At 44.3% G+C, this 27645-nt stretch overlaps 1 protein-coding gene across 3 annotated transcripts in view; it reads right to left on the reverse strand.

Moving 5' to 3' along the window:
* Window positions 1–521: 521 nt before the first annotated feature.
* ADK (adenosine kinase) overlaps window positions 522–27645 on the reverse strand; it is a 146457-nt gene continuing 119333 nt past the window's right edge. For all 3 annotated transcript variants that reach the window (XM_083364252.1, XM_083364251.1, XM_083364253.1), the window contains exons 10-11: window positions 12933–13019; window positions 522–1480 (exon numbers count right to left, since the gene is read on the reverse strand). In XM_083364252.1, the coding sequence (XP_083220378.1) occupies window positions 1356–1480; window positions 12933–13019 (212 nt within the window). In that variant the 3' untranslated portion in view covers window positions 522–1355. The remainder of the gene's footprint in view (window positions 1481–12932; window positions 13020–27645) is intronic.

A 27645-nucleotide genomic window follows, 5' to 3' on the forward strand; every position in this document is an offset into this window, starting at 1 on the left:
GATGCTTTTTCACGAGGCAACTGGACTTTCTTGCTTTTCTTTCAAGATGTTTCGCTAGTTTACGAAGAAGTTAGTTTACATTTTATGCTGAAATATAAATTTCTAGTAAACAGCTTTTTTCTACATGGAGCTACATGGCCAATAGGAAAGTTTTGCCATAAAATAATGATCCATATCCAGTTTCTCTGAGGTTCTGTCTTCGTAATGGAAATCTCTGAAATTCTGCTGGGTTCCAAATGAAGTCCATTTTATTTCAATGTCCTGTGTACAACCACTAGATTTTAATTACTGGATCAATAGCATCAGTATATTTTTATGCCCTTCCTAATAATAAATTAATAGTGGCAAGGTTATAGGTTTTGGTTACCTAATTAAATAATTTTCCTTCCTTTCTAAATTATGTCTTTTTATCAGCATCACTGATGGGTTGCAGTGAGGTTAATGCTTCCCACTCGCTCCTGTAGGAGTCTATTTACTGCCACAGAACCCCATCACACCATTAAAAACCCAGAAAAGGCCTGTATCACAATTCCTTTATTTATCAGTATCAAATTACATAGTAAATTACTTTGGAGAATGTGTTTCTTGAATACTGTAATACAAATAAAGATGTTTCCATTATTTCACGTACCATATTGTCTTAAAACTGTGCGTTGAAATAAAATATTTTGGCATGGCCCAAAGAAACAGCCTGCATGAGCTTTCTGTACTCCCATTTGCACACAATACATTTATACTTTCCGAGATGTGGCTCCATAGCTGGCCCGTATCTATTATGGGCTTTACTTACAATAACATCCAGTTCCTGCTCTGGGAAAATGAGATTCCTGAGCCGAAATTCAAGTTAGCGTGAACAATGAAAGTCCTACCTCTCATTTGAGGAGCCTGCCCCCCATTTCCTACTCCAGCTCAAACAATCTTGGCTCACCACGGAAACCATGATTGTACTTCTGATTACTGCAAGAGAACCAGGATTCAGCTGGGAAGGTCAGTAAACCACACCAGAGATCAAGGCCCAACCCTTAGATTTGTACCATTATTTTAGTTACTTCCCAACTGAATTCTCTTCTGGCCGAAGTGAGCAGTGTTGGCCAGGACACCAGGAGGATTTTGGCATCCCCTCGAGAACCGGTATGTGTGTGTGTGTGTGTGTGTGTGATGCACAGGGCATCCGAAACTGCACCCTGGATGATCTGTCAGTCTAACGTTCTGAGGATGGGGGGGAGAAAGGCATCCAAGAGAGGCGTCCAGGGTCCAAATGAACAGAAGTACAGAAAGGCCAGTGCAGAGTCCGGGTGTGGGGGACGGGACAGGAAGTGGGCAGCGTCTCCTGTGGATCCCTCAGCGTGCCAGTATCATTTGAAGTCGGGTTTCTCCGGGAAGGTGCAACCGGAACGCTTGACGATCACGCTGGCAGCGTAGTGTCCAGCCCGGATGCACTCCGTCAATGGCCGCTCATAGACCAACTGGGACAGGAAGCCTGAAGGACAAGACGAAAGGGAGGGGGGGGGAAACACATGAAAGGCTGAGCACACCTGATACACCCCCCCAACCTAGGATAGGGGGAGAAGGGCAAGGGAGGGGAAGTCTCCAGAGCACGGCTTCTGGGAGTCTTCCAAGGAATTTGCCACAGATAAAAAACCCCTCAATTTACAACCTAAGATCAAGCACGGTCCTCAGCTTAAAACAGGCTATGAATCCCTTGACTAGGTCACATCCAAAAGTCTTTTCCCGTTCTATGATAGCTCCTCATATATTTTAATTACATTCTTAGAATTGTGAACAATTAAGAGAAGTAATTTTTCTCCTCACACTTCAGCGATTATGTTCTTGGAATTTTGACAACTGGTGTGATCAACCAACGTTGGCCTGGAGATGCCCAAGTTCTAATTTTGTAATTATCAGTTTGAGTCTCACTATCAGAGGTGAAATGTTTGATGAAGCCAAAGCAGCAAGGTATGATCCTGATATGCATGTTAAGAACATTCAGAGTTTTCGGTAATTAATGTCAGTTTCAGAAGAAATGTACAAGGACATCGGGCAATTTCCCTCAGCAGTTTTGCAAGTCCTTGTTATTATTCAGGTGGAGTTTCATCAACTCATCACTCTTGTCATATGATCCTCCTTTCCTTCAAAGTTCTTAAACATGATAGTGGTTAATCCCGACAACTGCTTGGACCATCCTGAGCTTTATCACGGACAGGTGAAATTGGATTCAGAGGGTGACCTGTGAAATTGTTTCAAGATGGAGCAATGTGAGGCCCCATGCATAACCTATGCTGGGTGACTTGGACGGTTTTGAGATCTTAAAAATAGCACGTCAAAAGCCCAGCTGGGAAGTCCCAGGGAAGGAGTCTCTGAATAGGTGAAGGTGTTAAGACAAAGATCTTAAGTGGCTGTCCAATAGCAATACTGGATCAAGGAGGATCTCCACTAAATAAAACCGATCCTTAAGAGAGAATGCAACCCTCTCCATAACTGACAGGTCAGGCCCAGCTTCTCACCCTCGGGATACCCGCTGGCTCTGACGGTGTGCTGCCGTGCAGCTGAAGAGAGCTGTCCTTGTAGGATTGCTTGGGGAATGTGGAAGAAATAGGAGCTGGCTGTGAAGAGTGAGAAGACTGTGTTTATTTCCCTCTCCCAACTGATCCTGTGGCTTCAAGATATCCACGTGGATTGAGATCTGAACAGGCCTCGGTAGAATAGGACAACCTTCAACAGGTCTGGCTAATCACACGTACAGCCTACGAATGGCAGAAACAGAGCTGTAAATGTATCCTGCTGATGCTTGCAACACCATCAACTTCCTGAAGCTGGAAACTACTCTGTGTTTCACGACTGGATATAAACTGCAAAGCTCTCTCAAATTTAGCATCGCAGAAAATTTGATGAGGTAGACTTCAGCTTCAATAAGGAAATAAGAAAGGCTGCTTGATGGCAGAATCAGCCTACAAGGACTTCAACGTATCTACAGTTAACCTTGCCTGTTACTGTCCCCAAAGGACCCCACAGTGGTCAGGAGGGGCCACCTCAGTCACAATAGGCCGAGATCTACTTAGACACATCCCTACTCATTATCTCCCCTAATCAGCAGTGAGGCTATAATTATGACCTACCAGATTACAACAAAATTCATTTAACAGTCACTGGGAATCGGGAGAAAGTGGCATTTCTCCTTTTGTTCCGTCTGGAAGCTACATACTACATCCACCTAAAAAATATGCTAAAACAAGCAACGGTGTTTTGTGCTGAATAAAAATATTCAGATGTTTTAAATTGCAACACTGTACTGTTTAAATAAAATTAAAATAAGCCTTAACCATTGTCTAAATTTTGGAGCTAAAAACTCTTTTGTTATTTCAGTCGAAAGACTTTTCTTCAGAAGTCAAAATAAGAATAGCGAAGTCATTTCTTCTTAGCCCACATAAATAGCGAAGTAATTTTTTTTTAAAGCCACAAATAAACCAGGCTCCGCTGAAGAGAAAGCCGTGGGTGTCTTGCCTGTTTTTAATACAGAACCTTTCCCCAAACTCTACATTCTCTTCCCGCACCTTTGGTTTTGCTTCCTTATATTCGTTTCTTCAAAGCTAAGAAACCTCCTTTCTGCTCCAGGACATGAAGATCCAGCGTAGCGTGCAGGAAATACGCGACAGGGATTCAAGTCGTAAAATAAGATTTTTAAGCGGGACGATATTTTAAAAAGGGAAGAACCGCGCTACCTTTTAATACACTGCCTGGCCTTTCACGTCCAGCCCAACAGCTGCTCGGCACAGCCAGCGGTGGGCGATCTACGGAGGCCCAGCTGTTGAATTCAGTCACTGCCTGGCTCCTTGCCAATAACACCCCACTTTCTGAAATGTCGCCTGGCTGACGGGATGCCCAAAGGCTAGTCAGTTTCAGTTTGCTTTGGGCAAAGCGGACCCACAACGGATGACTCGCCATCACAACCAAGGAAGAGGCTTATCCTAGAATCCCAGGGCTGGAAGGGGCCTTGGAGGTCCTCTATACCAACCTGCTGCCCGTGCAGCGCTTACACCATTCTGGACAAACAGCTGTCTAATCCAGGGGTCAGCAACCTGAAACAGTGAAAGAGCCACTCGGAACCGGTTCCCTCACAAAAGGAAAAACTGGGAGCCGCAAAAAATGTGTGCGCATGTGTGTACCTGCGTGCATGTGCAGAACAGGGTTTGACTGAAGAGTGGAGCCAAGGCGAGATATGCACCTACCATGCATATTTGAATTGATTGGTTGAACTTTTTTAGTCCCACTTTTTTTTTTTTTTGGATTGCACATGGCAGAGGACTGGGAGCCGCATGCGGCTCTGGAGCCGCGGGTTGCAGACCTGTGGTCTAATCTCAACTAGGGCCTCGTCCCTAGATTCAGATAAAAGCGGTTTACAAACCAGTCATCGGATCCTATATTGTTTTGGCTCCTGCAAATGCCCACTCTTTCCGCTGCTCCCCCCTCCTGTTCATCCTCTTTCTGTCCCGTCTCCTGGCTTTGGCCCACTTCCGCTCGGAATGAAAACCAACTAGGAGACTCCACCGGTATTAAAGGTTGCTCAGCTTTCACGATTCGTATTTCAAGCTCTCCTTCTGGATTGCTTTCCAATGCTGAGCTGAGCTGGTGAAAACAAGGGGGTCACTTTCACCAACCCCGCTAAATTAAAATGCAGTTTTAATTTTGGCTTGGGTGTGACTGTGGTTTGTAAACCATTTCTGTGTGAATCCAGGAATGACGTCTTGTTGATGAGCCGAGTGCAACTTTTATTTCATAGTGGATTTTTAAAAATTTTGTAAGCCGCCGAGAGCCGCCTCTGTGGCAGCTATGTAAATTTGTTTAATAAATACGTAAAAGTTGTGACATGGTTCACCTGAGCGCCCCAGCAAAGCACGCAGGAAAAGCATCAGCCTCATGCGAAGACATTTTCTACAGAAACTGCCAGATGCAACTTTTTCCTCCTTGCTCTTTTTTAGAGCTCTCCTGTTTTTTTAGGGCTTCGATTTCAGCCGTTCTGATTTATCTTCCTGCAGCGTTTACCGAATCTTCCTCATTTAGGACAGATGGCAGTGAAAAAACCGCCGCTCTGCTCATCTACCTTGATGCTGCTGGGCTAAAGACCTGCTTCCCTCACGCCGAGTAAAAATCAATGTGAAGTTTGAGGAAACCCATCCACGGCTTGATTAGGATGTGTTGCTTGTTCTGTAACAACTCCTTGAAGCTGTGGAGGAAATTGATTCGACTCCGTTAAATCTAAGGAGCCGGGGAAACGAGGCCCATTGATGCGGCAGTTATGAAAACACTTAGCAGGAGACTCAGAAGCGGGAACAAACAGCGTAAGAAGTGTCAATTTTTACTCTCTATCTATATTTTTCATCTCTGAGAGCGAAAGAAACCCATGAGTGCACTATCGTTATCAAACACCCCACGTGCTAACTAATACTTATTTCATAATCAAATTCAATTCTAAAGGTAAAGGTAAAGGTTCCCCCGCACATGCGTGCTAGTCGTTTCCGACTCTAGGGGCCGGTGCTCATCTCCGTTTCAAAGCCGAAGAGCCAGCGCTCGTCCGAGGACGTCTCCGTGGTCATGTGGCCGGCATGACTAGACGCCAAAGGCGCACGGAACGCTGTTACCTTCCCACCGTAGCAGTCCCTATTTATCTATGCATTTTTACATGCTTTCGAACTGCTAGGTTGGCAGAAGCTGGGACGAGTAACAGGCGCTCACTCTGCTACGCGGCACTCGGGATTCGATCCGCCAAACTGCCGACCTTCTGATCGACAAGCTCAGCGTCCTAACCCACTGAGCCACTGCGTCCCTTAATTCAATTCTACCACAATGTTTTTTTTGCAACCCATTCAGCGCATTCATTATAGTTCGTCTATCTATCCCTAGCAGGAGGACAAGCGTAATCATAAAACAGTATAAAATCAAAGGACTACAAGAACGTCTTCCAGCTGCGAATAATATATTTTAAAACACACGGGCAGGTAAGTAAAAAAAAAAAAAAAAGGCAACAGACATTTCATGGCATTTTGGCCCTGTGGAAATGTTCATTTTTGAAAATCCCCCGAAGAACAGACACATCTTAGTATGTCTGATTTTAAACCAACGCTCTCCAAACTTGGCAATCTTAAGACTTGTGCAACTCCCAGAATTCCCTAGCCAGCATGGCTGGCTGGGGAATTCTGGATGGTAAAGTTCACAAAGTCCTTAAAGTTGCCAAGTTTGGAGAGCCTTGCCTTAAATTGGCGGTGTAGGAGATGGCTACAGAGGCGCCAGGTCACTAGGATTGAGCCCAAAGCGGCCCCTACCCAGAGGTGGGTCCATGAGCAAAGCCTTTTCCAGCTGATCTTACTGTACAGGCCAGGTGAGAGCAAAGGAGACGGTCTCAAACCATGATAACAACAACAACAACTTTATTGTCACTTTGAACGTACACCAATCGGCATACGTCACTGCAGCCGTCACAAATACGAGTCAGTTGCCCAGCATCTGAGATTTCATCACTTGGCCACGGGGGAACGCAGCAATGGTTGTAAATGTGAAAAACAGCCATGAGTCATTTCTTCAAGGGCTGTACTAGAGCACCAGAAAGGAGACAGAGTCATGAAAAGATGGTGAGATTTGGAGAATCAGGAAGAAGAAATGGAATGAGGTCATCTTTGCCTCACATAGTGATTTTTTTTTTAATATGGGAGAATGTGAAGAATATTTCGAACTGAAAGAGCAAAGGGCACCATAGTATAAGCTGCTATTAAATACTCTGCAGGCAGAGTGTGGAGACACAAAGCAATTTTTGTGCTTCTGGGTCCCACTTAGTATTTGAAAACATGTCTGTAATATTCAAAAAGCTGACAGTCACCATTATAATTAGATCAAAAACTTTAAGAGTATACAAAAATATTTTTTCTAATACAATAGAGGGAAATCTGCCGAATTCATGTTAGAAATCTCTTCCTCCTCCTCCTCCTCCTCCGAGTAGCTGTCAGTCAAAAGGCTGAGGAACTGAAAACAGAAATTTCTTTCCCCCCGTCTCCTACCGAATTGCAAGGAGAGACAGCAAGGGTTGAACCAGACAGCCGTGCTGAGCTAATCTCTTTTACACTTATCTTCAGCTGAAAGGAAAGAGGCGAGAGCTAAAACATTCTTCACCTCAACAGTCTTTATTTTTCATTCTGCTTCATTCACAAGACACAATTCATAAAGCAATGGAGTTTCAGAAAATCGGCTATCTTTTCTTTAAACAACGAGTTACTCTAGCAATCATCTGAGGCGCATATTTTACAGCTGTCAGATGGTGAAGGAGAGAACCAGATTTATCCTAGGGGACGGGGAAATTAGGATAGGAGGTGAGAGAAATAATCTGTGACAGGTATTTTAATTATGATGATCATCATCTTACTGTCATGTTTTTATTTCATGCAACCTCCCAGGCTTGAAGAGGAAAGCTAGAGGTATCTCACTTGGCATAGATCCTATTTTTGTCACTCTGCCGAAAATCTGGACAATATAAGATAAAACAATGTGTACATTTCCTTGTTTGCTGGTTATTGTCATGAAATTCAGATTTTTTGAAATACAGTTGAGTTTATCCAATAGGTGGGGAGATCTTCTTGTCAACTGAGGAACATCTAGTTTATTGAATTGTTTAAACAAAATCAGTTCCATCTACAGGTAATCCTTGACTTATGATCACAACTCAGACCAAAATTTGGGGCTTAGATTCATTTTCTTGGTAATATTTCATCCAGTTATGATAATGGCTTGGATTCAAAGGTTAAAATAATTAATGAAGATTATGTTCAAACAGACAGAGAAACCATTGATCAGCAGAACCTCAAGAGATGGTGGTCAACCTAGTGGAAGAGGACTATATTTTCTGTGAAAAAATGGGCTTCTTTCCAGATGCCCTTGAATTTCCAAATGAAAGCTTCTAGTCCTCCTGAACACTGCAGGTGGGAATACGCTGGAATGGATGTTATAAACAAAGTAACAGGGATAAAGGCAAAGATTAGGTGCATACTATATGAATGTTTGAGGAAGTAGAGGCATTTGAGGAATGTTCTGCCATTCATTTTCTGAATATTATTTATTTATTTATTTCAATTTATATACCGCCCTTTTCCCGAGGGACTCAGGGCGGTTTACAGGGCAAATTAAAACAGTACAATATTTACAGGTTAAAATTAAATTAAATTAAATAGCCCCAAAATAATTTAAAATTAAAACCTTAACCCAAAACCCTCAGTCCAGGCGGGCAAGCTCGAATAGCCAAGCCGAATAGGTCCCGGCGAAACGAGCGAAGGTCGGGGGCCATCTGGAGTTCCACAGACAGCTGATTCCAAAGGGCAGGCGCGCCCACCGAGAACGCTCTCCCCCTGGGGGCCGCCAGCCGGCACTCCCTGACCGGCGGCACCCTGAGGAGGCCCTCCCTGTGGGAGCGCACAGGACGATGGGAAGTGGATGCTGGCAGCAGGTGCTCCCGAAGATAATCCGGACCCATGCCATGTAGGGCTCTATAGGTCATCACCCATATGACATGATAGTATTTGAGTATTTGAGGGGCTGCCACAAAGAAGGGGGGGTCAACCTGTTCCCCAAAGCGCCTGAAGGCAGGACAAGAAACAACGGAAGGAAACTAATCAAGGAGAGAGAAGCAACCTGGCAGTAAGGAGAAGCTTCCTGACAGTGAGGACGATCAACCAGAGGAACGGAAGTTGCCTCCAGAAGCGGTGGGTGCTCCATCACTGGAGGCTTTCAAGAAGAGACCGGACAGCCACCTATCCGGAATGGTCCAGGGGGTCTCCTGCTTGAGCAGGGGGCTGGACTAGAAGACCCCCAAGGTTTCTCCCAGCTTTATTGTTCTACGATTCTGTTATTCTATCAATCCTAAAATTTACTAGCTCCTTGGAAACTGGTACATTTGGAAGAGCAGATATGAGGCACCAGGGGACCAAATACGAGGCGGTGACTTATAGCCAGCTGTATCCCTCTTAATGTACCTCCAACTAAATCTTGCCTTCCTCAAATTACATCACCCCACCACCTGCCACTAAAATTACTAATAAATCACTACTGCATTGGTGAGAAAGAGAGAAAAAATATTTCTGCTATTATTCTACGGTTAGATTTTGTGCACGAGAAGGAATAAGGAACGATGGGAATCTCAAGAGAATGTTAGTCAGTTTTGTTTAACTTGGTTTCCAGGCAGCAAAATATGGGCAGTCCGACCACAAATTGAGCCCAAAGTTTCTCTTGCTAAGTGAGACATTTGTTAAGTGAGTTTTGACCCATTTTTCAACCTTCCCTGCCACTCTTTTTAAGCGAATCACTGCAGCCGTTTAAGTTAGTCGCATGGTTGTTGCGTGAATCTGGCTCCCCTCATGGATTTTTCTTGTTCAGGTGGTCACAAAAGGGGATCACGCGACATACACCCCCCCCGGGATGCTGCGACCGTCGTAAATATGAGTCCGCTGCCAAGCGTCGGAATTTTGATCAGGTGGCCCTGGGGATGCTGCAACGGTCGTAAGTGTGAGAAACATTGTAAGTTGCTTCTTTCATTGCCGTTGTAACTTTGAACAGTCACTAAATGAATTGTTGTAAGCCGAGGACTACCTGTAGTAATTTACGCAAAGAGTGGAATTTTGGAGAGACTTCCGCAGATGCGCGCGCTCCGTCCCTCCGGGCTGTTTCTTTCCTGTGGCTGGAGCCGACAAAGGGCTGCCGAGACGCGTCTCCTCCTAGTCCAAGATCGGCTGGAGAGACCTTGGCAAACCTGGCAAGTCACCCAATCGGTAAAATAACCGCAACCTGTGAGGCAGGGCAGCCCCTTCCCGGTTTCACGGGATGTGGGTTGCAGAAGGCCTCCCCTACACTCCGACTTGCAGCCCGCCGTGGGGATGTGGCACTTTGCCCGCACAGCTGACGTGTCCCCCAAGAAAGCTCCAGGGGACATTTGAAGGGCGAGCGCAGGTGGCCTCCCCATTTTGAGGGGGGGGCAGGGGGAGACAGACTAGGACAGGATAGGGCCCGCAGGCAGAAGAGGAATCTCTTCTTGAGTCCGTCCTTGGTTCCTAGCTGCAGATCCGGGTTCAACGTGAGTGTTTTCAGCTGGGTTTTCTCCCTTGCTACTGATACATGTTTCCTTTGTTATCCCTGGTGGGACTTTATTATGAGAGCGGTTTTTAATCCTAAAAGCAGGGGTCTCCAACGATGGCAACTTCCAAGACTTGTGGACTCCCAGAATTCCTCAGCCAGCCGTAGCCGGGCCTTAAGGTTGGAGACTCCCGCCTTACAGCAGCAGAGAAATTCAGTTATTTACTCTAGAGTTAATATCACCAACACCAGCGTCTTTGCTACACTTTCCGTTTCTTGACTTCTGCTTGGTTTAATCATGTTTTCCTACGGACTCTTCAGGGATCAGATACTCATGGTTAAATGCAGGAAATAAGTTTTAGTTTTGCAACTTGTGATGATGGAGGCACTCTTGTTCTCATTCTGTTAGATGAGACATACTTCTGTCTCTACTTCTGATTCTTACTCAGGACGCAGTGGGTTCTCACACTCGGCCTGCCAGAACTTTTTCTCTCTAGCTCTCAGACTTAATTTCCTTTCTGCGCCATCCCCCAGATGTAGACCGTTCTTCCTCCTGAGTCCCCCTCACACAAGTGGAGAACGGAGAAGAATGGAGAATTTGCTCCATCAATTCTCTTCTTTTCCGAACAGTCCAACCCTGCAAGTATTCATTCCTAAAAAAATGCCTCCTTGGTCTTTGAGTAAATATTCAACAAAACATTCAGACACAAGTACACAGAACTAGGTAGATTTTTCTCTGCGACAAAGTGCCCTTTAGGTAAAATTGTTGCTTTCCATCTGTTGACACTATGTAAATATTGTCCTCTTGAAGCTGGGCCTGGAGAGGTCAGCTCTCCCTAAGCTGCATAAATTAAGAGGCGTCCAACTGTTTACATCCCGGTGGAGTTTAGCTGAAAATGCATTCAGAATAGAACATATTTAGAATTCCACCCTAACGCCTCCTCTGGCATTAGCCTTTTCTATTTGCAACCTCTACTACTACTAAAAGGAAGGGACCACATGTTTCAGTCTAAGCGCTACCAATAATGCTCTTCAGGGATTGGTTCCTTAGGTGCGGCTTTGCCAGATTTCCTAAGGTTTAAACCTTGAGTGGAGCCTGAAAGATAACAGCTAATGCTATACAGACCAAGACCCAAGCAGCCGAGACAGGCACAAGCCTAACGTGAGAAGAACGGGACGTCTACGACTCCGACTGGTTCTCATCAACTCTTTTCCTTCCTACAATGCTTAGAGAACAGAACGAGCTCGTCAGCCGATAACACAGATAAAGGCTTTTAGGATAACCTTCAACCAACTGTCCAACGGTCTTTTCGGTCAGGAGGAGGAGGAGGGGGAGGAAGAGGAAGGAGAGGGAGGAAAATTCTGTTTCTGTCATATTTGGGCTAATGCCCAAACAACCACCAGAGGGCAGCCAGGGCTTGTGTCTCCTGATGTTGCTGCCACCTAGGGGCTGCCTAGAGCTCTGCAATACAGACCTGATAGTACAAGATTGACAGCTCAAGGTAAACCTAGGCTGTAACAGACGGAGCCAAGAAGTGAAGACTCTCCTATATTCACTTCTGATGTGGCAACAACAACCTTAGTCACAGCATGAAAACAAGTCCCGTATTTTGAGAAAAATAAGGAGAGTGTTGTGGACAACTTTAAGGCTTTCAGCACAACCATTTTCAAAGCGGAACAGCCTGTTGTTGCAAGATGCAGAGATTTATCATCAACAAGAGAACTTTGGAACTACACAAGGTTTTGATTTATTTGTGTTGTGACTCAGGGCCAGCCTGTGGGCCCGACAGCCGGGTCCGATGTATCGGAGGACTCAGATGTGGGGGAGGAGGGAAACGAACCGGCTGATGATGATTTGGAGACTTTGCAGAGTCCTCAGCCGGGAACCTCTTCTCAGCTGTGTGAGCCCGAGAGTGCGGAGGATGATGACCCACAGCTGGCCCTGTTCAAGGACGCCCGACGCAGGAGGCAGACGAGCAGGGACAAACAAAGGAAGGCTATGGGACTCCTCGGGAGGAGGCACAGGGAGACCACGCCCTGAGCTCTCTATAAAAGAAGTGTTTGGGGAGGGGCTAGTTGCTGAAAGCAACTTTTTCTTTGAGAAGTCAAGCTCTTGTATTTTTGTAACAGTGTAATTAAAACTTGGCAGAAGCCTTTTGATCTTGGACGCTTTCCAGACTCTTCCTTTGATTAGGGGTGCGAGAAGAGGGCTGGTTTAGAACAATTTGAGGCATTTTAAACAATGGGAGACTGAGAGTTGGATTCTTCAACCCTTCCCAATATTAAAAAAAAATTGAGATCAGATATAAATTGGAGCAGATGTTCTGCTATTTCTGGCTCTTAAAGCATATCATTTGGGGGAGGGGCGTTTACACAAACAGATGCACTAAGGGAAAAAAAAGTTAAGGTTCAAATGTTAGTTATTTTCATACTCTGCAATATTCACTATAACCTGTTAATAGAAGAGCAATGTGCTAAGATTTTAAAGCCAGGGTAGAACTTGGAGGACTCTACAAAGCATATTTGCGGCAGTTTTGTTTACGCAACATTCTGACAGGCCCAATTAATCTTGTGAAAACAATGTAGATGTTACTTAACAGCATATTATCTGTAAAGGTAGCAGCAACATGATTTTCCTGAGAGAATTAACAGTCCATTAAAACAGACTCTTAGGATGCAAATGAAGGCTTGCAAAGAACAAGCTTGAAGCTCTATGCTGGGGAAAAACACCAACACTTGTCATCACCTTGTCTAATGAAGTTGCCGGTGAGGAGAGGAAGGTGGGAGAACAGGAAGATCTCCAGACAGAATAACCTGAGAAAGATACGTACCACCTACAAAGGCATCTCCGGCTCCGTTAGTGTCAACTATCTCGCTTTGGTCGCTAATTAAGACTGGGAAAGTTCTTACTTCATTTTCTAAAAGGAAAGAAAAAAATAACATGTTTTACAACGCAATTTGACCATGTTCTGAACGGCAACATCTTGTCAAACGCAAAACCATGGATGCCTTCAAGCAGCCCCAAGGCAGAGATGCTTCCATTTTGTAAGTGGACTCAGCCAAGAGTTGGCTTTGACGGCCACCCTGGGGCCTTTCCAAGAGGCAACCTTGAGCAGGATACGGAACCAAGACAGTACAATTAATTTGCAACCCATTGCAACTTGAGCATTGAAAAGAGCAGGAATGGGAAAAATCCAGTCTTCCAGGTGTTTCTGTAAATCTCAACCAGTGTGGCTTATGGTTGGGGAAGAGCAAAGAGAGAAGCCTTTGGAATTGACAAGTGCAAATGAACTGGGAGGAGGAGGACGAGGGGCTTTCACTGTAAAAAAACATCCCCTAAATCAGGCCTGTCAAACTCATGATGTCACGTGACGTCGCGCGACGTATCACGACTTTTTCCCCATTGCCGGCAACGGGGAGGATGCGGTTTCATCGTGAAGCATCCGGCCCGCGGACCGGCAGTTTGACATGCCTGCCCTAAATGATATCTTTTTTCCATAAAAAAAAGGAAGAATCTGGATGGTAGGTTCTCATTGGCATGATAGATTTAATAGAAACACTTTCTAGTTTTGCTGGCATCCTTTTTGCAATCCTGCTCAATTTCTAGCAATTCTTTCAAGGGATTTAAAAACGGCATAATTGAACAGAATAGGTGCACATTCTTCATGATCAGAGATGTTTTTTAAAGGGTGTGATGTCATTAACACCTTTTTTGATGTGCAAATTATGAAAATTAAAAAGCCTGCATGTCAGACAACAACCATACTGCATAAATTACAATAATAAGATGAAAGAATAAACCGACCGTTATAGGAGATCCAAAAAAGCTTTATGACAACTGTGTTTATTTTTAAAATCTTAAATAAATAACCAGGCTAATGTAATAGGAAGCAACCAAAGAAGCAGTTATCAAAATGTTTATGGAAACTGTGTAAGCGGTGCGTCTGTGAGGGCTAGACGGACCCAGGCTGGAAACGTCCAGGGCCCTGCGGTAACCTTGCCCAGATGTTGACCACCCCTCCCACGAGGAAACTGACTCTTGGTTCCTTTAGACGATCAGGCAGGACTGGAACCTGGGCCATATGGAGATTTGAGCCAAAAACTGCAGGATATCTGTTCTTTTCTAAGGCGTGTAATAAAACCAGCTTGAATCTCTGCCTGTGAAATTACAAGTCCAGGAACATGTTTGGATAAAACCTCCCTCGCTGTAGGCAAATACAAGGAGCCCCCTTCACGCAGGGCAAGTGAGCAGTCAAGTGGAACCTCCCCCAGTTCCTCAGTCTCAAGTCTTTACCAGAGGATAGACGTTTATGCGACTGCTGTAAGTTGGGGAAAAATAAAACTCTTGCAGCATAATCTAAAATCTAGCTTGGAACATCCCGAGGATGAAATTCTCTCGCATCTCCAAACATTCTCCTGCCTGGAGGCCCCCAAAGAGGCCAGGCTTCCCTCCATCCTTTCCCATTCCTTTCATGACATTGCCCCCTCCCACGCCCCCCTCCACTTCCAGGGGGAAGAAATGGATTTTGGCCCAGGGAGAGCTTGGGGGCCCCAAGAAGGAAGGGGAGGGGGTCCCGGGCATCTTCTGGGCCCGGTGAGCTCTTCTGCCTGCTCGGCATCCGTTCCCCGGGATCAATTCCCAAGTCCAGGTTTCTTGACTTCAGAAAGAACCAGCGGGGACCACGCACGTTCTCCCCTCTGTGGTTGGAGACCTTTTCCCGAGCTCCAAGGGGGAAGCTAAAATCTAATTCATCAAAACTTCTGATCACTAATGAATGACTCAACTCTGCACACATCTACGCGTGAGAACACGACGCCCTTCTCCATGTTTATTTTTTGTCAAGATGATGAGGCACGGTCAAGTTCTCACCAGCACTCTTTGGAAGATGCCTTCCCCATTTTTCTCCTGCTGGAGAAAGAATGGTTCTTCCCCACTGCCAGCCCTCCGATCGCCCCTCTGAGGACCTGGAGGGCAGGGGTGACCCTTTCCTGGTCTTCCGGCAAGTCAACAGGAGGAGGACAGGAAAGCTAAGCTTTTCCTGTATTAGCCATTAAAACTGAGATGCCACCAAGGACTTTACGGTAGAGTTGGTTAAGAGAGAGTCGTCCAGAGGGACCTTTAGTTTGGGTCGCTCATCAGTGCAACTATTATTTTTACTGTGGGAGAGTAATTTATTACATAGCCTATTGGTTGCAGTGCAATGTTGAGGTTCGTTATAAACCTGCTTTGGGTCTGAATATTGTATAGCTCTCTACAGGAAGTCCTCCGCTTACAATCATTCACCTAGCAAACGTTCGGAGTTACAAAAAGTGACTTACAACTGATTCCCTTAGATGGACACAACCGATTGTGGTTTGGGCGCTTGGCAACCGGCATGCAATTTACCAGGGTTGCAGGTTCCCAGTCCAACAAGAGCCGTCTGCAGCCTTTCCAGCCGGCTTCTGACCAGCAAAGTCAACAGGAGAGGCTGGATGTGTCCTATGGATGAATCACTAAACAGCTGCAGCGATCTGCTTAACGACCGTGTCAAAAATCTCATAACATTGGGAGTGACTCATTGAACAACCACCTTGTTTAGCGACATAATTTCTGGTCCTCATTGTGGTTGTAAGTTGAGGATTGCCTGTGGCTCCGATGATAAAGACTTCTTGAAAAGTAAGTATCCGCCCTGTGTTTGCATGCATGCACGCAGGCGGACAGACTAGAAGTGCAAAGCGAGCACCGTAGGTCTCTCAAATAACTTCTTCTCAAAAACAATCTTTCAAAAGGCTCGTGAATCCAAACTTTTCACAAGTGGGCCCTGGTGGGAGCATGGAGAAATGAGAGAAAATTAAAACGGGGGCATGAATTGAAAGCCAGCTACGGGTGCACAGAAAATTAAAGCCCCGTTAACTAAAAGATTAAACGACGGTTCTCTTAACTAGTTATAAACTGAATCATGCAATCCACTCGATGTACCAATACCAAATTATCCTTCACTAAGCGTGCCTCTATTAGTATTTCTCGGTAATTTTCATGCTCCTTGGCTCCTCACCCTGCTGATAACAGAAGCTACAGTATTTATGCTGGGTTTCCCCCCCCCCCTCACCATTCAATTGTAGCACTGAGTAAAACTCAACTGGACATATGTGATTTCTAAATTGCAAAATAGGAGCGTTTATACATTTTCTTCCTGTCACAGTGTGCCACGAGCAACAAATGCAAATGGCAGAGGTTTGCAAAATGTAATGTATTATCTTACATTTTGAAATTCAGATTTTACATTTACTTTGTTCAGGGTATGGTTATTTTCCGCTTTGCTCACACAGTGGCTTAATCACATGTTTTCTTGTTAGAGTTTGGAACATAACCTGAGGACCGAAGGAGATCAGGATCCATAAGGGAAACAGCAGTCTCTCCATCCCAGTAGACTGCCTGGCCCCTGCATTCCTAGCTTCCTTTTGCTGGTTTTGTAAGCGGCAGCAATCTATAAAGCAAAGGTGAAGCCACTCTTTCCCCCGTTGATAGCCAAGGCCGTTTTACCCCTTTCAGCCAGAGAACGAAGGTGGCCGCTCTCTGGAGAAGGCGATTTTCCTGAGTATCTCAACGTCTTACAGAATTGGACAATGGATGCGGATAAACTCCGTGATTGTTGCACACTCTACCCACTAGCCCAGCTTGACGGAGCGGCAGAGAGTGGTCTGTAACAATCCAGCACAATCCAATTCAATACCAACAACGGTGTTGTTATGGCATTGCCTTGTCTATCTTTTCTTAAAAGGAATATGGCGTGTTGAGCAGCGGCTGATGCGAGCAGAGGTGCCAATTTAGTAAAGACTGGATGGCTTTGGGTGCATCAGCCTCAGGAAAAGCTCGCCGCTTCTTCTCCCCTTGCAGGTGGGGCTCTCCTCCCTGGCAAGCGACGCGGCCTCTGGTCATCCTGCAGCAGGGATGCCTCCTAGCCTGCAAAGCGTTCTTTTGTGAATTTCTGTCCGCTGTCTTAAGTAGACGAGCCTGGCCAGGGGCCTTACCTGGCCAAAAGGAGACGGAGAAAGTACACACTGCATGCATTAGATTTAAATCCTCCCTTTGCCTCCAAACCTGGTGGTCCTGTTTGGCACGACAATCTGACTGGGATCAAATCCTCGTTCATTTTGTTCATTCAGTCTATGAATCTTATCAAGATCAGTTTCAGCTTTGAAACGGTTTCCTTTCAGATCCTGAGGATTTTCCCCAAAGGTGGAATGGACTCCCAAGTTATAAGAGGCAGGAAGGTGTACGTCTTCCATACCAATTTCTCAAGATCAGGACCAGCTACTTCCAGAGAGCTGTTCGGTCTCCAGTAATTAATTCACTTGGAAAACTTACACAAAGTACGTAGTACTGGAAACACAAGGCACCTTCCCAAGAACACTGTGCGGTAGTAGCCTAATTGGTGTAAAAGTTTTATTATGCAGCTGATCAACATAATGAAGTCTCCGGATCCACTCGGTCAGAAAAGAGCTACACAATTTGTCTCAAATTGTATAGGTTCTCCTGCTTGAGTAGGGGATTGGAGTAGAAGTCCTCCAAGGTCCCTTCCAACTCTGCTATTCTATTAAATGAAACGAAATCCGATTTGGTACACTTCTCATGTTCTTGTCCAAAAACATGGAGGCCTTCCCCTGGCAAATTGGCTGTGGGTGGTGTCACCCAAAAATATCCAAATGCATGGTGAAGGATAATGGACACCGATTGTATCGCAGCAACAGGAGGACCACCCGACAGGCTTATGACAGGTCACGCATCCACCCATGGCAGCCAGAACATACAGGTAATCCTTGATCAAAATTCAGACGGTTAACAGCTGACTCAAATTTATGACGGTAGGAGTGTCCTGGGGGTCCCGTGATCCCCTTTTGTGACCTTCTGACAAGCAAAGTCAATGGGGGAGCCAGATTCACTTAACAATCATGTTACTAACTGAACAATTGCAGCGATTTGCTTAACAACTGTGGCAACTAAAGTCACACAGTGGGCCAAAGCTCACTTTAACAACTATCCAGCTTAGCACTGGAAATTTTGGGCTCAGTCATGGTCATAAGTCACGGACTAGCTGTACTCTCAAAAGTCCTTTAAAGTCCCCAAGGATAAAACCGTTCTGTGCATTCAACACGATTACTCATTTAGGATAAAATCCAACATAAACTCAGACTGTGAGTGAGACTTATGCTCAGTGAACCTGTAATGGTTGCACTCCTTAATTCTGTATTTATAATTTTTTATTTTTATTTTTATTTTATTTTTTAATGCCATTTATATCCCACCCTTCTCCGAAGACTCAGGGCGGCTTACAAGCTTAGCAGTAGCCTTCATTCTATGTATATGCCTGCTTATTTTATTTTTTATTTTTAATTCCATTTATATCCCGCCCTTCTCCGAAGACTCAGGGCGGCTTACAAGCTTAGCAGTAGCCTTCATTCTATGTATATTTTATTTTTATTTATTTTAATTCCATTTATATCCCGCCCTTCTCCGAAGACTCAGGGCGGCTTACAAGCTTAGCAGTAGCCTTCATTCTATGTATATTTTATTTTTATTTATTTTAATTCCATTTATATCCCGCCCTTCTCCGAAGACTCAGGGCGGCTTACAAGCTTAGCAGTAGCCTTCATTCTATGTATATGCCTGCTTATTTTATTTTTTATTTTTTAATGCCATTTATATCCCGCCCTTCTCCGAAGACTCAGGGCGGCTTACAAGCTTAGCAGTAGCCTTCATTCTATGTATATGCCTGCTTATTTTATTTTTTATTTTTAATTCCATTTATATCCCGCCCTTCTCCGAAGACTCAGGGCGGCTTACAAGCTTAGCAGTAGCCTTCATTCTATGTATATTTTATTTTTATTTATTTTAATTCCATTTATATCCCGCCCTTCTCCGAAGACTCAGGGCGGCTTACAAGCTTAGCAGTAGCCTTCATTCTATGTATATTTTATTTTTATTTATTTTAATTCCATTTATATCCCGCCCTTCTCCGAAGACTCAGGGCGGCTTACAAGCTTAGCAGTAGCCTTCGTTCTATGTATATTTTATTTTTATTTATTTTAATTCCATTTATATCCCGCCCTTCTCCGAAGACTCAGGGCGGCTTACAAGCTTAGCAGTAGCCTTCGTTCTATGTATATGCCTGCTTATTAGGGCTTTCGCCCCCCTCCCCAAGCGGCATTATTACAAAGTCAGCTTAATTGCCCCCAACAATCTGGGTCCTCATTTTACCTACCTGGGAAGGATGGGAGGCTGAGTCAACCTTGAGCCTGGTGGGACTCGAACCTGCACTAATTGCAGGCAGCTGGGGTTACTTTAAGGAGGCATCAGCCCACTGCTCCACCAAGGCTCTTTAGGAATGAATGAAAGAATAAATAAATAAATAAATAACAGGCTTCACCAATTGCTCCCCATAGACTTTAGAAACTACGGCCTTTACTTACATTCTTCAAGGGTTTCTAGTTTTGGCTGCTTCTTACACTGCTGTCTTCTTAAATGGGGTTTATTAAGAATAATGGGTTTTTAAAATATCTTTCTGAGGCACAATGAGATTTGAAATTTATGCTAATCTCCAAAGGTTACATTCTGTTCCTAACTATACTCATGAAAATACAGGATAGATCACACCGCCCTCAACGGAATTACCTCAGAAACATGATGGCAGGATAAACTACAGCAGTATCAGCCTCTCCAAATGAAATAAATTTATTCATCCTAAATGAGTTGTTGATTGTTCCTCTGATAATTAAGTACACAAGTCTATGATCCTTTAGGATCATCTAATTAGTATCCACATAATTTCACTTAATTGCCACTGTAATTGGAATGTATAGGATTTACCCCGTTTCAAAATAATTGCATGCACATTTTAATATAAATTATGTAACAGTTTAGTTTATAGATTATTTTCCACATATGGAGCACAACTCATTAGGATGTTAGTTATTATAATCGCAGTTGTGACAGGCGTTTTCTACCCAAAGCTTCTGAATCGTATGTTTGCATACCAAACCTTTAAAAGCATGACGTGGGGATAAAAATATTCATAAAAATACAGAGCGAGGCTTAGACGCCCACTGTCATTTACAGTAAGGGGAAAAAAAAGAACTCTAGCTATAAAGAACGTCTCATTATGAACACAATAACAAACATGCTAGAAGGCATGAATGAAAAAATATCCATCCTGCATATTTCCTGAACACTGTCAGGTTTATGCCACAACTTGTCATTTTTAATTACTTTTCTTTGAAAGCTTTCCTGGGCTTATGCTTTGTTTTAAATCCCCAAAATAAAATATTTCAGGCAGTTAAAGGACAAAAAGGAAAGAGAGGAACATTCTGGAAAGCCCTTTGCCGCAGCCCTAGGATGTTTTTCAGACTGAAAATGGCAAATTATTTAATTTTGGGAAAAACAACCCCTAATAAAAATGGTTCACGCGTGCAAGTAGACCTCCATCTCCTGTGTGCATTCAGAGAGGGGGAAGGAATTGAAACCAACGTAACCATACTCTTCCTCTTACAACTGCTTCGCAGCTGACTTAACGTGACTTACACTGATATTTTGCACACCCACCATGTAGACCAGGGGTCTTCAAACTTGGCCCTTTTATGACTGGTGGACTTCAACTCCCAGAATTCCTCAGCCAGTTGAAGTCCACAAGTCACAAAAGGGCCAAGTTGGAAGAGTCCTAGTCTAGACAATGTACCAGAAGCCACTAAGCTGGCTCCAAAAATAACGGATTCTACTGAAAGGACAGATGGTTGTGTGAATCACATCTTGTCTACTGAACAAAAGTCTCAACCAAGAAAACAGGACTCTGTCCAAAAGCTGAGCAAGCCACGGCACACATGGAGACAGAAGTGCCGGGTCACACTAGGTGGTTGGGTGAAGCTGTTATTCCACGGAGGTTTAGAAGGGAAGTCAGTGAGGAAATTCGTCTCTTAGCAAAGCGGATGGCTCAACGGGACGCTACGATTCACCGAGATACGCTGCCGTCAGAAAGGCCACCTTCAGAGGGGAGAGTCTCAGGCGTGAAATGGCAGGCACATGAAATGGGTTATACCTGACAGGTACTCAGTCTAACAGGGGCAAAGAAATGATAGGAATGGCGCAGGAGATAAGATAATCCCTAAGAGGGGCCAGAGGACGGGGAACGCTTTGGAGAGCAATCAGCCTGGGAAGCCGCCTCTGCTAAAATCACCGCTGAACCAGGGGCTTGAAATAAAACGACCTTGTGACCTGCTTAGGCCCCAGGATAAATTAGAACGCGAGGCCCACTTTAAAGCATTTTTACTTTTGCATTTATTAATTAAAAAACAATTAACTCTAATTGAATCATTCTGCCGCAGCAGTTGGCCTGATGTGATGTTTCCCATTATACGATCAGATTCTCTGCCCAGAACTTCATTTTTTAAGAGGAGCAAGAATTCTATCTTAAAACATTTGGAGATATATTTCTTTCTCTGGATGAGAATAATTTCACTTTTAGCTTTGCAACTGAACTGGAGAATGACAAGACCATTTGTTCCACTTGTGGCTTCTTGTTAACCTCCTCTTATTCCTTATTTTGCCCAATGAAACATTCTAGTGATTTGCAAACTGCTCCCTGTTAATCTATTAACCTCAGCTACAAACTGACCACTCTCCAAGCTAATTCTCTGATCTTGGAACTAAATGAGACTGCAGAGCTGTACAGTCCTAAACCCCCATTCGTGCCAAGAAAAATAAAATTCAGTGGGACAAAAAACTACCCAAAGAGATTGCCAGATTACCCAGCTCCCACGACTGCTGAGGTCACAACCTGGAAAAAGCGGAATTTGGGAGAAATTGGTATCTTTAGGGAGAAGAGGTCAGAACTTAAAAGCTAGGATGGGGCTACAGACTGCCTTCTACCTGAACAACACCTCTATATTGTTCTGCATATTTCCAAGCTAAAGGAAATTTGTGTGACTCTGCCAAGACCTTACATTTGCTACTTCACAGGTTGCTGCCTGAAGCTCGTTGCCCAGAACAGAAGCCTCTGCTCCCAGTTGAATGCCACTGCTAACTTTTTATTCAGCAATTTGCTTCAGAAGCCCTGGGCAATCCAGCCCCTCACACCATTTTCACCTGGTAAAATATGCCCAGTGTTACAATATTCTCCTTTTGTCGCTGATTAATAAGGCAGAGGATCTTTTATTACTGGGAACTGAATTTTGGAATGCCCTCATTGTGAACATTTCCTAGACTTGTGCTCAATTTCCTTTTAATTGTGTGCACCAAAAATGTATTTCACCTATCCTCAGTATTTAACTGCTGCTTCATCTTGCTTTCAATGGACATTTTATCTCAGTGCTGAGAGTTATTCTGTATTTTGAATGGTGAAGTGCAGCGTTTCATTTTTTGTCAGCCAACTTGGTTTTATCTAACAGAAAAGAACACAGCCAGCAATTTGTCTTTGGAAGGGGACCCTCTCACAGGCTTTCATGGCTATCAATTTAATCAACCAACCAACCAGAAACCAACCCAACTAGGGTGAAAATCACGTGAATCAAATTAAATCAAATCCATCTCTATAAACCGCCCTGAGTCCTTCGGGAAAGGGCGGTATATAAATTCAATAAAATAAAATTAAATTAAAAATTAAAATTTCAGCCATTGATCAGCGTAAGGGGACCCAGGACAGACATTAGAAAACAACGTGAAAATATCCCAAGTGAAAAAGTACATGCAGGTGGGCCTAGAACAGGGGTCCCCAGCCCGGCCTGTGGGCTGCCAGGAACTGGGCCGCACAGCTGGAGGTGGGCACCGCTGGGCGAGCGAGCAAAGCTTTGTCTGGTATTTGCAGCCACTTCCCAGCACTGGCATCACCGCCTCAGCTCCCGCCCAGATTATCAGGCATGAGATCCTCATAGGAGTGCGAACCCTACCGTAAACTGCGTGTGCGAGGGAGCTGTGTGCTCCTCCACCCCCGGTCTGTGGAAAAATGGTCTTCCACAAATTCTGGTGCCAAAAATGTTGGGGGCCGTAGACACAGACGGTATAAAAGATATAATAAATGTGACTCTAAAGAGGAGAGATAGGAATGCAAGACAGGGCATAGGGAAGAAGTGAGAGGCTATGTCTGTATGTAACAAAGTAGATGCCCACTGAGCTGAGTTTACCAAGTAGAAGCCCAAACTTGTCCTGTAAGGAATGTCCAGCCCAGAAGCTGGAAACCACGTAGGTTGCAACAGGGTTTAAAGAATTACCTGAAGTTTGACATGAGAACACAAAATTCTTGTGAGGCATGGCTGAAAGATTCAGCCATTTTCCCCCCTTTAAATCTGAAGGTCAGTAAGTGCCATCTAGTGGCATTAAAGCTTCTCATGGGCACCATGTTGCTGGTCCTCAATAATAAGGTAACTTAGCTACTCTCTTTCCCTCACATAATTTGCATCTCCAAATATGCAGCAAGAGGTACATAATATATTCACAAATAAGCACAGGGATTCTTCATTTAGGGCACATTTTACTTTCAAGTTTTTAAACTTTAAATATAGCTCCTATCTTGTGTTAGCAAACGCCTCAAATATAATTGTTAGGATCTTGACATATTCAGAGCTTATTAAAATCCTCAGTTAACACTGTAAAAAAAAGTCATTGTCATTGACTACGAGCAAACGTCCCACTTGCCTTCACAAAGGCATTAAGAAGAAGTGAGCTGAATGATTCACAGACTACTGAAGTGCCCACAGATGGAGATACAAACAAAAATCAATCGTCTATAATAGATACTCAAATCTAATACACCATAATTATACAATTATTGATGGACTTCCTCTTGAGAAACAATACGTGCATTAGGATACTATTCTTTTCTTACACGTGATTAAGAAAGCGGTTTATCCCTCTTCCGCTACACCCTTGGCTAGTAAGTTCAGTGCTGCAGATGTTCGTGTAGGCAGCCCTGATGAGTAATGGTGCACGATGCTCTAGGTGGCTTCCCATAACCTCACTTTGTCTGGGATGAGTTACTCAATTGATATGATAATAAAGAGAGGGGACTACCACAAGCTGGGTTGGGTGCTCACAATTTTGCACAGCTTTTACATTTGCCATTGTTTGATAACTGATTGCCTGCAGAATTCTTCCTCCATTGCAAAGGACAACAACACACAAATACTATATAGTCCTGTCACATTTGTGCAGGTAGTGGAATAATTAATTTATTGCATTTTTGCTTTTATTGATACGTATTGAATTCTGCTACCTCTTCTGAGAATAGTTTCTAACATCCATTATTTTTCTTTGGACCTGTGAGGACTGAGCAGGCAAGTGCTGGCATGGGGTATAGAATGTGCTTTCCCACAAACAATTCGCGCTGGCTCTTAAATCAAATAACTGCCAGTTTACAAATCACGGGCTGGAGTCCAGTTTCAGATAAAATGAATGCAAAGAAGTCTAACATCTGTTTCAGCTCAACAGACACGGCTGTTTTCTTGCTCTCCACCCAAAGTCTCTGGGACTGGAGTAGAGGCAGTCTGATTCCACGCCAGCGTGTGAATGGAGACACAGAAAATAGAGGTCCTTTGAGGATTCTGAGTTCGAAGCAAAATGTGCACACGTGGGGAGCTCAGTTTGACATGAAACCACAGCTGGAGTAAAATGTGACTTTCAGAGCACCCCTTCTCCATGTGCTCCTTTATACAAAGCAACTCTAAAAGAGACGTTTCGGCCATGAAACGGCAGTTTTGAGTGTTCCAAATTCAAAACGAAACAAGCTGGTTCCAGTTTTGGTCTAATGGAACATGGTCAACTTGGGGGTATTCCCAAAGGAAGCCCCATTGGGCTTGAAGGAGCCCACAGGGAGACCTCAGCTTATGACTATGGTGGAGCCTGCCCATTATAATTGAAAGCCATGACGGTTGTAAAGCAGGTCATCTAACGACTGAGTCAATTTTATGACCTTTTTTGCAGTGGTTGTTAAGTGAATCACTGCGATCGCTACTTGAATCCGTAGCCATTAAGCGAGTGCTGGAGTTGTCAAACAAACCAACTGTTCTCTATGGGGGGTTTACAAAACGTCCTAAGTCCCAGTCATGTGACCACAGGGCATTGCAAAGGGATGTAAGTGCAGAACCATCCACTGATACCTCTCCAGAGGAGTTCACATGACCTCGCCCCCACCCCCCACCCCTGGGGCCATCAGAACTTTTGAACTGGGCTGTGAGTACTTTGGGGTGGTTTCATCGTAGCTTTAAATAGTCGCTAAGTGGTGGGTTGTTAAGTTGAGGACTACCAGTCTTCAGGAAAGCCTGGCCATCGTTTTTAACCCAGCCATTAGCCTTATGCGATGGGTTCCAGTTAGGGGACGGTCGCAGGGACTGGGGCCTGACTAATTTAATGACAAGAAGGACTAGGGGTGACATGACAGCAGTCTTCCCATACAGGCGGTCCTCAGCTTACGACAACTGAGCCCAAAATGATTTGTTCATGACATCTTATGCCCAATACATATTGTACTTTTTAGGAGCCAGAAGGCTCTTGTCAGTTTGCTATCACAAATGAACATGCTAAATCTGTCATAATAAATGCTAACTGATTTTTCTTTAAATTCATGAGGACTTCAGCGAAGAGACACTTTGTTTAATAGGATGACCACTGATTCCCGTGGATTAAATCCGACGCAGTAAATAACTATCTTTACGAATGTATGTGTGAGACAATAATTTGAAATGACACAATTATTTTACACTAAGCCTCCATAGCGTGGGCGGTCTGTTTAATCACGGCCAGAGCATAATAATCACGCATCTGACGGCCAAGCAATATTGCAGAATACCTCAGACTATTAAATTATTTTTCAAATCTTATTAAACATTTGTGTGGAAGAAATAGATGAAGAAATCAATTTAGTGGCTTGACACAAAGTCTATATTCAGAAACAGCCAAGACTGCCAGAAGTTTGCAAGTGCCTTTAAAAGCTTTGAGACCCCTCCCAAATTGTCCCCGAATTCTTATCTTTAATAGGATCGGGTAAGATTATGAAACAGGCCAGAGGGAACCACAAAGGGTTAATAGCACATAATGTTGGCCTTGCTCCTTCTCTGCTCTTTGGGGCATTGACCCCCCCTCTTTTATTCACAAAATATTATGAAAAAGGGCAAGAATGTCCAGGAAAAGGGTGTAAGGGTGTGTGTGTGTGTGTGTGTGTGTGTGTGTGTGTGTGTGTCAAAAGACAAGATGGTGGCTGTGATCACTTAATTATGAAAGCTCCACCCCATCACACATGTAACACAAAACACGTCAGAACTTCCACTGTGCAGTGGTGGCTATTTTAACTCCTCTGAGCCCTGCAGAGATGCCCAGGAAAGTGTGTGTGCCATGGCTAACGAGGCTTAAGAACCTGAGAAGTAGTCTAGACTGATCTGGCTTGATCAACCATGGTTTGCTTGCACCGTCTGACACGGCCTTCCCTCTTCTTCGTCCACTTCTCTCCTGTTCTCCCGACCTCCTCTTCTCCTGTTCCACCTGCCCTGGACTCCGCTGGGTCTCTTCTTTAACGCTCTGTAACTGCAACCAACCAAGGCAGACACAGACTTCAACCAACTGCAGAAGAACGCAACTGCTACCCGCCTGCCTTTCATGAGGAGCTGTATGCGGCGGGAGGCAGAAAGACGGCTGTGAAAATATCTACACACCCCTCACATCCTGGTCATAAACCGTTTCAGCTTCTTCCCTCAAGACGATGCTATGGGGCATTGCACGCCAAAACAACTAGACACAAGGACGGTATTTCCCCCCCCCCCCGGCCATCACTCTGCTAGACAACCAATTCCCACAACGCTGTCAAACTACTTAGTAAAGTTCTATTACTACTATTCTCCCCATCTTTCCTATTACCTATCTCCTCAGCTCCTTATGACTGTAACTTTGTTGCTTACGTTTTATATTGTTTTATTTATATCCCAGTGTGATGCATGTTGTTTGCTTAGCTAGTATCCTATGACTATCACTAAGTGATTTCTGATGAATGTGTTGTATTTTATGACTTATGATGAATGCATTTATCACTTATTGCTTGTATGTACACTGAGAGCTTATGCACCAGAGACAAATTCCTTGTGTGTCCAACCACACTTGGCCAATAAAGAATAATGATGATTAAACTTAACAGCCCTTCCAGCCTCCACGTTCAGGACGTATATGTTCTCTTGACCGCTAAAGGCAGTACTACTTGGTGCTTCTCCTGCACCACTGCAGGAAAGTTTGAAGCAGTACTCTGTCTGCCTCTTCTCGGACGGGATTTGGCTCCCCTTTTCTCACTTAGCATCTCAGAAACCGTCCTGGTCATCAACTCCAGGAAGACCTCCTGGTTCTGGTGTCTACGTAGCCCCTTGGCAGTTTCTGTTCCCCTGACGTGTGACTCGGTTCCTGGAAGAATCCCCGTTTATGGGTTGTGCTGTTGTCCTTCAGAAGCCAAGCATTCCTCCCAACCCAGGCCAGGGAGTTTGCGTGAGAGGCTTTAGTCATTGCACCACACGGCAAATTAAGACACATGCATGCATCTCTTTTTT

Source organism: Vipera ursinii (assembly GCF_947247035.1).
Source record: "Vipera ursinii genome assembly, chromosome: 5".
Lineage (NCBI taxonomy): Eukaryota > Metazoa > Chordata > Lepidosauria > Squamata > Viperidae > Vipera > Vipera ursinii.